Genomic DNA, 13,276 nt, shown 5'->3' with positions numbered 1-13,276 from the left:
TGCTATAACATTGACAGAGTGGATCAAATTAAAATGAGCATTTATGGACAGCTGCTCTTGGTCTTACAAATGCAGGAGACATCTGTAATTTGGCTGTTTGGCAGGAGAAGATCCCAGTATTTTCAAAAAAAGGTACATACCTCAAACATTCAGCCTCAGAATGTTGAAGGGAGGTTTCTACATTAGACTTGAAAGGGGTGAATGCACTAGCCTTGCCCATTTTTCTGACTCCATGTAACAAGTCATTTTTGTAGAAAGGTAACGTACACACTCCAGCTGATGCAGTAAAGAGAATTAAGAAACCCCCTGGGGGCAAAACCCAGTCTCCAATAAAAATACATATTTTAAACACACTAGTCAATTATTAGCCAAGCTGCTGGAGCATTAGTACTCTCTACGAAGTAACCTTTGGCTGATGGACCTGTCCCCTTTGACACTAAAGCCTGAAGACACCTCTTGTACCAGCCAATCCCCTGAGCACTGGGGTTATAATCACAGGCAGTTTGCTCACAGAAGAAGCACTCTACAAATTTTAATATCTCAGGCAAAAGTTTCATAGCTGTTGGGCCCATGGAGCTTCTTGTGAATGTAAGAAAATGGATAGAAGAAAACAAAACTGCCTTTTTGCCACCCGTTTGCAATAAGCTTATGTAAGTAAATGAAGAATTTTTTTTTTTTTACCAAGTTACTAGATATACAAATATGACTAGTTATTAGAGGGAGCTGCAACAATGCATACATGGTAAAGATTATAAGGAACTGTAGTTCTTCTCAGACTGCAACCAGAGTGCTGTTCCAAAAAACAGAAAGTGAGTGAAATCTGATTTGCAGTAACTCATCAGAAGCTGCAAAGATCAGTTTGAATACAAGATACTTGCCTCAACTCAAACTCTCTTGTAGGCAGTGAGAAATTAAGAGAATCTGTGTCGGGGTCTGTATCAACAAACTCCTAGAAATCAGAGGAGATGGCATCACATCCACATATAAAACCAAATTACAACCTAAAGTAGCTCAAGCTGCTAAGAATCATTCCAACATCACAGAGGAGCCAAAGCTGCAGGAGAAATCAAAACCAGAAGGATATATCACTGAAAATCATGGAGAAAGGAAGGGCAGGGACACCTGAGGAGAAGGTTTCCAGGGCATTTCCAGAGCTGTCAAGGCAGGAGGGCAGGGAGGCTGAAGAGGCAGTTTACAGCCATTTACAGTATTCTGAATGAGACAGCTAATATAAGAAAAAAGTGTAGGTGTTAATGCAGTTGTTATGTACGCCATACATATTCTCTGTGTCAAAGCTCGTGAACAAATTCCAATGTAAATTATCCAATGTGTGGCACCTTCTAGTCAAAATATTAACAAGGATTTCTTTTGTCAGTGAAGCTGAGGACAAAATATTCTTTCTAAAACTCTGTATGCAGAAAGCTTTCATTAGAAGGTATTCTCCCTAAGGAGTGATATAGATTCTGGTTTTATAAAGAAATTAAAAAGCATTTTCTTCATTTTAATTAAAAAACCCTCTTTCTTTACAATTTTAATCATTAAAGTAAAAAAAATATACCTCTTGCCCTACCCTTAAGTGCTCTCTCTAATGAAAAGCTGAATGGGCAGTAATGTATCAGTGATACTAATTTCCATTCACTGGTGCAAGGGTTACTTTTCAAAGCAATGGTTACAAGACAAAGAAAAGGTAAAGAGTACATCCTTATTGCCATGTCTGTGTTGAAACTACAGCTGGATGTAGAACTGAAAAATTCTGAAACTTGAATCATTACAAGTGTTTCCGTTTCTTTCATTTCCAGAATGGATTTAGGAAGCATTTTATAAAGCATATTCATTTCTGAAGCTTATCAATAATAATGGGAAAATTTTAGTATTTTACGTTGTTATGATCCAGTTTAAACCCAGAAAAGCAAAGAAAGCCAAGTCTCTGTGCATAAACCGGAAAGAACTTAGAAGGTTCAAAATATTCCCAGAAACAAGATTAAAACCAAACGAGGTTAGATATTGATGCCAAAAAATTGACATATTTTATTTAATAGTAAAAGAGGCAAAGAGAAGGAAAGAGAAAAGAAAGAAAGAAATGGAGAAAAGAAGTGTGCGTGGGGGTGGGGGAACAGGGAGAGGTGACAGGGGTTAGGTGGAAGCATGTCACCCATCCGAGGGTCCCAACGAGGTCTCGTTGCTCCCCTCCATCTGCTCTGCTGGTGGTGAGGGTCCCTTGTCGCCACCGTGGCCACACTGCCACACTGCCACATGCTGCCACACGCCATGCCACGCTGCCACACGCCCAAGAGTGCAGAACTCCGTGGATTAATATACACTTTGGGCCAGGTGGGAATGCCCAGCTTGACACTGTCCCTTGCAACACTGAGGGTCTGTTGCATCATCTCTGGGGCTCTGGTGCAGGGTCTGCTTTGAGGGGGGCTCCTGTGATGGGCCATGCCACCCCTCCTGCTGTGGATGAGCTTCCCCCCCATCCCCCCGCCGCAGTGAGGACCCCTCAGCTGGGCTCCTCTGCACAGTGGAGGATGGGCAGTCACTGCACCTCTGACCAGAGACTTTTCCCAGATACCCAGAGCCTCTCCTCCCTCCACCCCTTGGTGCGAGGGTCTGTGCGAGCCTGGCAGCTGCTAGCCCTGGGGCTGTGGTCCTCATCTTGGAGGTGTTAAGCCTGTGCTTTGTGAATGTCCCCAGCCCTGAGTTGTTACTTTATCTTATCTTCATCATCGAGCGGTGTCAGGCCTCAGGGCCCCATTCAGGGTGTGGTAGTCTTCTCCGCAGCTTTTGGAATAAAGTTTTAAAAGTCCTTGAAGAAAATGTTTAAGTCATAAGCTATAATATTTCAGTCTCTGACATACGTTTATGGAATATTCATGTGGTTTTTTCCTCATCAGTAGGATGAACCTTTTTTGTTATTACTGCACTGTTCTGTACTGCTTACCAGTAGTTCTGTGTAAACCTTGAGTAAATCTGGAATGTGATATCTATCAGAGATCGTCCCCATAAACATTTTAAGAAGTTACAGTGAAACAAGAAACATTTCTTGTGATAAAAATGGCATAGTTAAAAAACCCACAATTTTTCCAACATGACGTTAGCCTATGTAGAAGAAGAGTAAAACCATCTACTGCATGGATTTTGAGTCTCCCATCACCCGCTCCTGGTGCTACCTAAATGCTTTCAAGAATTTCCAAAATGTTTTAGATGATTTTCCAAGAAGCAACTAATATATTTTCAAATTTTTTTCAAAGGCTTGATCCTTTACATGCTGAATAGAGATGTATAAGGCAATCTTCTCACTGTGTCCTACTGCCTCATTGGAAGGCAACCACCTCAAAACATTTAAGTAACTTAAAGCCTTTGTTTCAAGGGAGAATTAACAGTTAGAAACTAGGTCTCACAGCAAGTCAGTAGGGCTTTTGGTATCTAAAGTTACTACAGCTTTCAAGCTTTTATAACCTTGTGTTCCATACATTTGAGAGGATCAAATTTTTTAAATACCTATTTGGGATTTCAACACAGAACCTCAATTCCTGAATTACTGCCAGAGTTTTACCAAAGTAAGAAAACGATACATCTAATTAAATTCCAGCTCTGACATTGTATTTTGATGACACTATCTTGCTAGTTTAAATGCTTTTTAATCTCAACAATGAGCAATTAGTGCAAAATCAAGCCCCTTAACATAGCTGATTTTTAAAGGTACTTCTAAAGCTTTTCTTCTGAGTTCAGAATGTGATGCTTACCAAAAGGACACCTAAGTGTGGTCATGGACCATCTGATTCTTTGTAGTCTTGTGTTTTTAAAGGGTTACCTGCTGGTACCATTTTCTTTATGTGGATAAGAAGAGAAATGTAAGAGTATAGAAAACTTAATAGTCCATTAGTTAGCTCCTCATTCTAACAATAGTACAGTCAAGTAAGTTTCTCATCCCTGGAACCTTTACAGTACTCTAACTGCATTTTGGTAGTCTTAACTGAAACTGCTTTTATTTATGATATTTCTCCTTAACTTAATGCAACTATATTAACCAGATAACTTTATTTAGCAAGATGGACAAACTTACCTATTGGAGTTCCTGCCCATATTTCATAGCTGGAATCTTTTGATGGTGTCAGTATATATCTGTTAGTGATTGAATGATTAACCCATAGCCTGTTTATTATATAGAGCCAAGGCAAATCTATGAGATAACATAATTAATCATAGATTTGCCAAATAAAGAAGTTAAGCAGTAATTGTTTTAAAGCAGTATTTCACTTTTACTTAGCGAACTAATAACAAAACTGAATGTTTATATAGAAAACTTAACCCATCTTAATAGGTAGACTACAAGATACCCACAGATTGCCTCTCTTATTTTATTCTTCAGGGTTGATTTTCATTTATTTCATTAATTATTAGCTGTATTGCTACTGTTTGGGTCATCATGCCCTTCTTTAGTAGAAGTGTTCATTAATGCAGAAATACTGCAGAGTGCTGTTGAAAATGAATATTAAATCTGCATGGTACAAAGAATTCAGATTTCAGTTCATTATTTTATGATACAGTTATGAAGCCCAGTGCTGTAAAATATTCAGCTTCCTACAGAGAAAACAGTAAATTCTAATTCTTTAGTTTTATTTGACCAACTAATTTGTCACTGTTACTTGCTATGTCTGCTTTACTAGTCCCCACTTTGTTGGTCATTATAATTTGAATACTCTTTAAAGAAAAAATTATAATGGTAGCAGATTGAATACGTACATGCAACCACTCAGAACAGCCTCTCTCAATTAAGGCTTACAAGCTCCTGACACAGGGACACGTTGTTATTCCCTGTGTTTCAGGGGATCATGGCCCTGCTGGTTCCATGTTACTGCCCAGAACTACCTCATTGCGAAGCAGAGGTTAACACACCTCAGTTCACTTGTCAAACAGCATAAGAACAAATTTTGATTCACAGCTAACAGGCCTGATTTTGAGGGGTTTTTTTTTTCAGCAAAGGAAAACCTGCTACCTTTTTATTAGTGTAAGTGGACTGGTAGTAATTGGGGTGTTAGCTATTCCTTGTGATAGCTGAGAGAAATGCTCATTGGGGCTCTTAAGAGGGGTAGGGTTAAGAAATGGCCTGCAATCTCCTTTTCTGAAATAGCCACAACCACAATGAAACCATTATAATGTTATTCCAGCTTAGCAAAGCCAGTATAAACAGAACAGAAATTAGCTGGCAATTCCTACCTTCAGTATCTCTGGCAATTCTACCAGTGTGGGGGGAAAAAAAGTATGTTTTTACCTTTATTAACTTTTAAGAGTTTTACCTTTACATAATCAGCTCAGGTTGCAAAGCCATTTTCCTAGTTCCTGTCTCTCAGGTAACATTCCTTATCTTTTCAGTTCAAAGCTCTTTCCACGGTTGGCAGCTATTGTTGTCCCCTTTTCATAGCTGGAGGCATTGAAACACCAGGAGGGAGGCAGCTGGCCTCAGGTCACCCAACAGGACAGTGCCAGAGCAGAGAGATGCATCCAAGGTCTTAGGAGTTCTTGTACTGGATGTTGCTTTTCACTCAACATGGTTTCATTGACTCACTGTCCTAATAGAATTAAAAAATAAAATAAAATAAAATAAATGGCATCATGAATAGCGATATCTTTAAACTGTCACTTTCTTTTCTAGGCATCGCTATCAATTAAATGTGATGTTTGTTGGAGGGCCAAATGAAAGGAAGGATTATCATATTGAAGAAGGAGAAGAGGTAATCAATAGATCGTTTATATTTTTTCTGATTTAATTGATCTATAATGATTAAATGCAGCTACTTTTGAAGCTACAGCTACAGATTAGCAATGCCAGGCTCAGTGATGTTGTTTTTATTAGATCTATTCATAGGCTTAAACAGAACCATTCACCAGAACCATACACCATCTGTGCATTTTGTTTGAAACAAGCACATGAGATCAGATCTCTTTTGCTATAACTCATTTCCAACAGGAAACTAGAGAAAGTGTTCTGACACATCGAAGTGTCTCATTTCAACATTTGGGAACAGAACTTTAGGAAGGTAATGATATTTTTAAAGCGATGTTTTGTTGCAGAAGATTGATCTGTATTTCACGAGTAACTTTGACATTCAAAAATCAAAAATTCAGTAGAAATTTTTTTAAATTATCAGCTTTTCGGCTTTCATATATGTGTGGATACAAAAATGCCGTTAGCAAGGAATTTTCCTGCTTCTTTCTAAACCATGGGATACTTTTCTCTCTCACAGAAGATATTCACAGAGTTTATAAACCATGAACACCTGCGACCTTGCCGAACTTTGTTTATGGTACAGTAGGAAAATATTTTGATAATGGATGTTTTAGGATTTTAGCCAATCACCCCAAGGGGTGGCTGATCCTTTGTCCAATTAGACTATGAAGAAAAAAGTCTATAAAAGTTTGTAAAAGAAATCAATCTTACTGCACAATTCCTGCCTGTTGGATTCTCTCCTCCTCCCTATGGCTGCAGGATACGGTAATATTTACTGTACATTACATACGAGTATGGAAAGGTAACAAATAGAGTCTTTAAATATTTTTCAAATCATTTCCCTTTGCTCAAAGCCATTCCACTGCTTTGAGTTGTGAGCAACCATTGTGTCAAATGCAGCATATAAGAATAAAGAGTAGAAACCTAACAAAATTGTAATAATTTACACCTACTTTGTTTACTGCCTTTTTCTTGGAATTGCCTGCTTGGCCTTGGGACTTCTCTGAGTCCACAATTGGCTCTGAAAGAACCCTGATGGAAAGCGGTTACTAGAGGCCTGGGAGTAAAAGTGTCAGGATGAGAGACAATTTGCCTTGCTTCTCAGCAGAATAATTTAACTTCATGTAATTCCAATGACATTTGGCAACCTAATTTTATGTACTTTTGGAAACTCAAGCCTAAGAATCTGCACAGTTCAAGGCAGAAGTGGGTCGAGTTTCAGTAAATCCTTTTGAAGGGAAAGAAAAGTTTGTTTAGTTGTCATTGAATCATTTCTCCCCAAACCCAGCCCGGCATTTCACAAGAGCCTTCAGTGATTTCTTGTTCTAACTGTGGCGTGCAGGTGTGTGTAGTCCTTACAAACACAGAGCTCTGAAGAGCAGATGCTGAGTTATCCCTGGGTAACTCCTGCCTGTTTTGGATTGTCACCACCTTCTCCCAGCCCACCTGTGGCTGTGGGCGCAGGCACGTCCATCACATGCCAGCTTACCCAACACATTCCACTGTGTCCCTTCTCATGGGCTGGGCAGGGAGAGCAGCACCTGGGACCAGACCATCAGGCTGCTTAGGCTTCCTTAAAAGGAAAGTTAGGCTAATTTAATTTAACTTTTTTTTTTTCTTTTTTTAATGTTGCAAGATGTTCCTATATTTGTAAATAACTTGACCTGTCCTTTAATAAACTCTTTATGTGACTCCTCAACAATATAAAAATTTAGCCATATCTATAAAGGCATAATTTTTAATTTACTGTTGCATACTGATATGTTATTGCTAATTCAACTGGAAACAAGATTTTTTACATATCAGTACATGCTCATTTACATAGTAAACTTCCCACAATTGCTCAGCAACCAAAAATGGAAACATAACAACCCTATCACACAGGAAAATTGGCAATACACACATCAGAAGCAGTATCAGTATGTAGCAGTTTAACATATGGGCCAATTTTTTTCAGTTTTATGGAGGTACATTAGAGTTATTAATTGCATTTTACCATAGCTTTTTATCAGACACATTTGCACCTTCCTGTGATCTAACTCAGAACCATGTTTCTCATTAGAGAAGAATTGTGAGGTAGAGAGTATCCTAGCAAAAGGGCATATTCCTAAATTAGACTTGGGATTAAAAAAAACACCATTCAAAGCCAAGTTCAGCTCAATTTTTTGTCAGAAAAAGGGTAATTTATATTCTGGGTGATAATTTGAAGACAGACTACATAGACGTACTGTCAGCAGGCCAAATCACGAATGCGAAAACCCACAAACCCTTCAGGCAAATTTAGCTGATGCTGTTCTACTGTGAGTATTCTGATAGCAAAGAAGGGTTGGTTTGGAGAGAAAGTTAAATTTAGGATTGTTTATATCTGTCCACTCACTATCTTTTGCCTGTTATCACACAGTTTATGGTGTGTCCTGTGGCACGACTTGAGCTTGAAAGCCTGCAGTTCAGAGCAGCAAAGGGTTGGCATGCAGAGATAAGGGCTGAGGGGCATCCTCCTGCTCCTGAGCTGCTCTCTACTGGTGCCATTAACATGCAGGTGTATCAGGAAGATTAGTTCTGACTGGCTAATTAGGAGAAAAAAAACCAGAAGCTTGATTTGAACTCTCTTCAAAGCCTTTTATAATTGTCTCCTGAGCAGCCACTTAGGCTAAAATGACAGCTAGTCTAACACAATTTCTATCCTCCTCTCAACAAGCAAGCATTTCCTAAATAAGTAACTCCTATATTTTGTTCTTTCTTAGTTTTCTCTGTACTGCTTCATTGCCTTCTTAAATTTCTGTGCACTACTTCTTTGCCACCTTTCTGCACAGAAATTGTCTCACATCTGAGGCATTGTTTTCCATCAAACAGGATTTTAAAGACCAAAATCAAGCTGCACCTTACAAGAGATAAACCATTCACAGTCCTTGGCTGGAATTTACCAGGAGGTCATATTCATTCTTTTTCTTGTTTGAAAAGTTCCCTTTTGCACCCCTCTTCATCAGAACAGAGATAGAGTCAGCAAACATCTACTCAGACATTCTCTGCCTCTAACTCAGACTCATTCAAAATGAAATAATTGCTTTGGAAAATGCATCTTCTGTTGGAACATGGCAAAAAAGTGCTGTGAGAATGCACCTATATAGCTAATACTGGCAGAACTTTCTAGAAAGTGTTTGTGCTACGTAGTGGGTTCTGTGAGGGTTTCAAATGAATCGTTATTCCGATGTGCCTCATTTGTCAAGAGAGTTTTGGGTTCCGTGGACTAGTGACTACAATTCTTGTGTAGTCAACTTAATGAGGCCACTGAAAGTTTCTGTGGCAGCCCTGACATGACCACAGAATCACTAAGGTTGGGAAACATTTTCAAGACCATCAAGTCCACCCTTTGGCTGAACACCTCCTTGTCATCTAAACCATGGCACTGAGTACCATGTCCAGTTGTTTCTCCAGGAATGGTGACTCCACCACCCCCTGGGCAGCCATTTCAATGCCTGACAACCCTTTCCATGAAGAAATTCTTCCTGCGATCTGATCTGAGCCATCCCAGGTGCAGCTTGAGGCTATGTGCCATCGTGCTCAACCCCTCACAGCTACTGGCTACCAGGTACCAGGGAACAGTCCTCAACATAACTTTGTCTTGAATTTTTCATCGTACCATTGCATTTGTGACAAGAAGAGTTTCAGCGTTAACATAGCCTACAGGCTTCATGGTGTATTTACTGCATTTTTACTTACTTGTAAAACCTGAGGGTAGAAAAAATAAAACCCTTCTTCCAAAGAAATAAATTAAAACTCAAGGGGACCATATATTTTGGAGAAATTTAATGACAGAGAAACAGAGATCATAACAAAGCCTAGCTATAGTAAAAGAATTTCAGAATTTATTTACTGCATTGTGTGGGCTGCTTTGGGGGAAAGCAAGATATGCTAACAGCTAAATCTAGGATCACAAAAGTAGCTGGGCTGATGTTCCTTTACCCACCTCAGTCCATCACTTACACACGATGAATCCCAACTGACTTTGATTCAGCTGACTTTGATTTCTTAACAATTTACATTCTGATGTTGAGTCTGTATAAAACAGTGAAGTTCCATGCAGAGAAATTCAAATCAGCCTTTCATCTACCACCTGCAACATATTTGCATTGGCACAAACCCCACATGAGTTTAGAAGTCCCACTTCTTATTGTGCTGCATTTTACCCTAAGTTTCTGCTCTCAGCATCTAGGTTGTATCCTATGGAGAGAGGCGCCTAATTATTTGCACAGCCCCACAGACCAAAGCCCTTACACTGCAGTCCTAAAGGGAACTCTCAGAGCAGAAATTCCCCCTCCTTTAATCATCTTGGTGAATCTCTTCAGCTTCTTCTAGCATATTTCCATGGTCTGACTGAGATACAACATCATGCTCCGAACCATGATACAGGTTTGAGGTCACATCTGCCACAATTCATCTGAGTTTTCTAACCTGGCTTTTGATTTCTCTTTCTCTCCCTCTCACACAGACACCACAAGTAAGACTTGGCTCGCTTCTGACAAATTAGCTGCTTAAATGAAGCCTGACCACTTCTAGTGTATGCTGCTCTCTAGTCAGCATGCTTTTGAGAAACTCTTCCCTATCAGATCAATTCACCCTTTTTATTTTGTACGGATAGTGGATGTCTGAAAGCAAGGGGAAAGTGAGCTAGGTGAGCCTTCCCATAGGTTGTTTCGTGGTGCTTACATCCCAAATAAATCTGATGAGTCACAACAAAGTGAGAGAAACATTTTTGCTTCTTTACATTTAAAATCCACATTCATCTGGTGAAGACTCTTGGAATATTTTAATAAGAAACAAAGCTCCTATTAAAATGTAATAAGAATGATTTGCATTTCCTTTGAATGGTTTGAATTTCCTTTGCATCAGAAGGAAATTTTGTCTTCAGAAGTAAGTTTGCTGCATGAGATTGTTGGGACGGGTTTTGGCTAGTACTCAGGTTTCACAGATGACACGCAAAGGAGCAGAGGGAAACAAAAAAAACCAAACAAAAAAAAAAAAAAAAAAAAAAAAAAAAACAACAAAAAATATCAGCATATTTTCCTCTACCTTCCTTATCTATTTGTCTTGCAGACTTCTGGTGACTGAAAAACCCTTGTGATAAGAAAGGGAGAAAATTGTTTTTCTGTGCTCAAATAGATCAGTCACCACTGAAGTCTGGCGAACACCCAGGCTCTACTCCCACATCAGAATCTGATTTGCTCTGCAAATTAATTTAGTACTTAGCCATATGACAAGCAATACAAGCCAGGATATACCAAGCCAGAGCCTAATCCCAGAAGTGGCAGAGCAATCCCAAATTCCACTTTTAGAAGCAGTCAGAACTTAAAGTATCCTGCTAGTTGCAGGTCTCTTTAGAGGTCTGTAAATAAGCTGTCAGCTATAACAGCCCTCATGGAGCTCTGGGTTCCTGTGTCTAGGCAGAGTTTGATATCAAAGGTGGCTCTAAATTAAATTACATACACTGCTGTACATAAAATAAAATAGACTTCTGGATTTTTTAGATAGTCAATACAGACCAATTATAAATACTGTATTCTTCCCCTATAGATGCTTTGTTTATTCTGCTAGGACACACATACCTAGATGAAGGAACAATCCTCACCACATTAATATGGTGAGGATGTTAGTGCTCTTTTTAGGGTAGTATCCACATGTTCTACTACCCTGTTGAAACTTCTGTCAAGACAAGCAGCTTCAGTGATGAAGCAGTGCTGATGGAAACAGTGAATACCTAACTGTGCATCTTCTCCACTTGCCTCCAGAAATGCCAGCATAATTTATTCTATGAGTATCCATAATTGAATGAATTATCCCTGTACAGACTTGAGAGTGATTCAGCATTGGTCACGCTGCCTTCTCCTGCAGGCACAATACTAACAGTTTTGAAGCATGATCAAAAAGGGTGAAGCAGACTAAGGAAGGAGGATGTATTTCTCCTACAGCAAAGAAAATTGAGGGAAAATTTAAAAACTAAAAAGAAAAAAATCTCAGTCTTAAGATGTTTTCATTTGAGTTTCATGGGTATATCTGCAGTTTTAATGATCATATTGAGAAATGTTATGAAATAATGTTATACTTGGAGCAAAGAAGCACTTCTAGGTGGCTCATAACTTTTAGAGGCAAGGTGAGAATTAATAAAGGAGGTGGTTTTAGTGTAATCATAATGAGAATATGCCACACAGTAAGCAGAAAACTAAACAAAATGCTAAAGCCCGGAAAAGGAAAAAAAGGAAGATGATACAATAATTAATAAAAAAGCATATTTATCCTTAACAAAGGAGAAAAAGACTGGTGAACAACTTTATTTCTTCCTTGAGACATGTTTTTCACCCAAAAAGACAAATTCATGCCCAATTGTGAGCCATTATGCATCAGCAATATACAAATCTAGGCTTTTCTACAAGGAGAGGTATATACATTTCACATAACAAGAGGCATTGTCATTAATAAAATTTTAATAGAGCTGAATTATTGCACATTTCCTCAGTTTTTAGTACTGCTGGGGAGAATGGATACTAGATTATTCCAGTAAGAACAGTACAGCTGGGAAAGCCTATATTTTCAAGTAGCATGAACTCTACTGAATTATTATCCTATCTATATAGGGGTATATATTTGTGTATATACATAGATATACACCCAAATTTTTTAACTGAGGCCTTGATTTTTTTTCCAAGAGAGACTTAGAAAAACATTGGATTTGCCCAAAAGGCAAAAGTCAGTCAGTATTTAGAAAAAATAAGTTTCCAACAAAAAGACAGTACTGTGTTGCCAAACTGGCCTGTAAAATGAGTGTGGCCTGTAACTCTGAGACAAATAGCTGACAATTTCCTCGAGAAAAAGTTCAGGTTATATTATAAGCAAAGCAGTAGATTTAGTAATTACTGCCACTTGTATTAATCACAGTTACGTCAGATGATTTATGCATGACTGAAGCATTCAGACAATTTAAAAGAAAAAAAGTTTTGAAGAATAGACCATAATTTATAGTGAAAGGTACTATTTAAATTCAGTTAGAAAAATACTCTCATTGACAACATGTAGCCCACGTCATTCCTCCTCTCCCACTGCAAAACAATTCTTCTAATTCATAACTTAATGTTTATAATCTTTTCTTATGACTGTGATGCTTGACCTCCAAACTGGATAGCTGACATCCACTCTCAAGTTTTTCATTTCCAGAAAGATTGCTCAGCTTCATGATTCATGTCAGAAACAGGATAAACTCTGCCTCTGTTGTCCTTTCCCTCATCTACATGTCCTGTGCATGCGTTCAGTAATAGCTGCCCTAGTAGCTGCAGGGGAAATAACACGCCAAAACTCAAGATTGCCAAAATGATCTTTCAGATTCTGCATTATCAGTGCCATATGACCCACAGCCCGTGTGACAATCCATCGAGATCATACAGTCTTAGATGAGTCTTCTTTGAACTGAAGGTCATTTCCCCACTCAAATCACTCTGTCGTGCAGGGAGCAGTTGGGCCTGCCCAATAGAAGCGGGGCTGCTGTAGCATTGGGTG

The 13,276-nt window shown here is 38.8% G+C and overlaps 1 protein-coding gene across 1 annotated transcript in view; it reads left to right on the top strand.

The window, feature by feature from the left end:
* Positions 1-442: 442 nt before the first annotated feature.
* Positions 443-13,276, top strand: part of HAAO (3-hydroxyanthranilate 3,4-dioxygenase) — a 35,424-nt gene continuing 22,590 nt past the window's right edge. The window contains exons 1-2 of the mRNA XM_010393668.4: positions 443-650; positions 5,657-5,735. Coding sequence (XP_010391970.1) covers positions 571-650; positions 5,657-5,735 — 159 coding nt within the window. The 5' untranslated portion in view covers positions 443-570. The remainder of the gene's footprint in view (positions 651-5,656; positions 5,736-13,276) is intronic.

The sequence above is a fragment of the Corvus cornix genome, chromosome 3, assembly GCF_000738735.6.
Source record: "Corvus cornix cornix isolate S_Up_H32 chromosome 3, ASM73873v5, whole genome shotgun sequence".
In the NCBI taxonomy this organism is placed as follows: Eukaryota; Metazoa; Chordata; class Aves; order Passeriformes; family Corvidae; genus Corvus; species Corvus cornix.
This window is presented reverse-complemented; position numbering and strand designations above follow the sequence as displayed.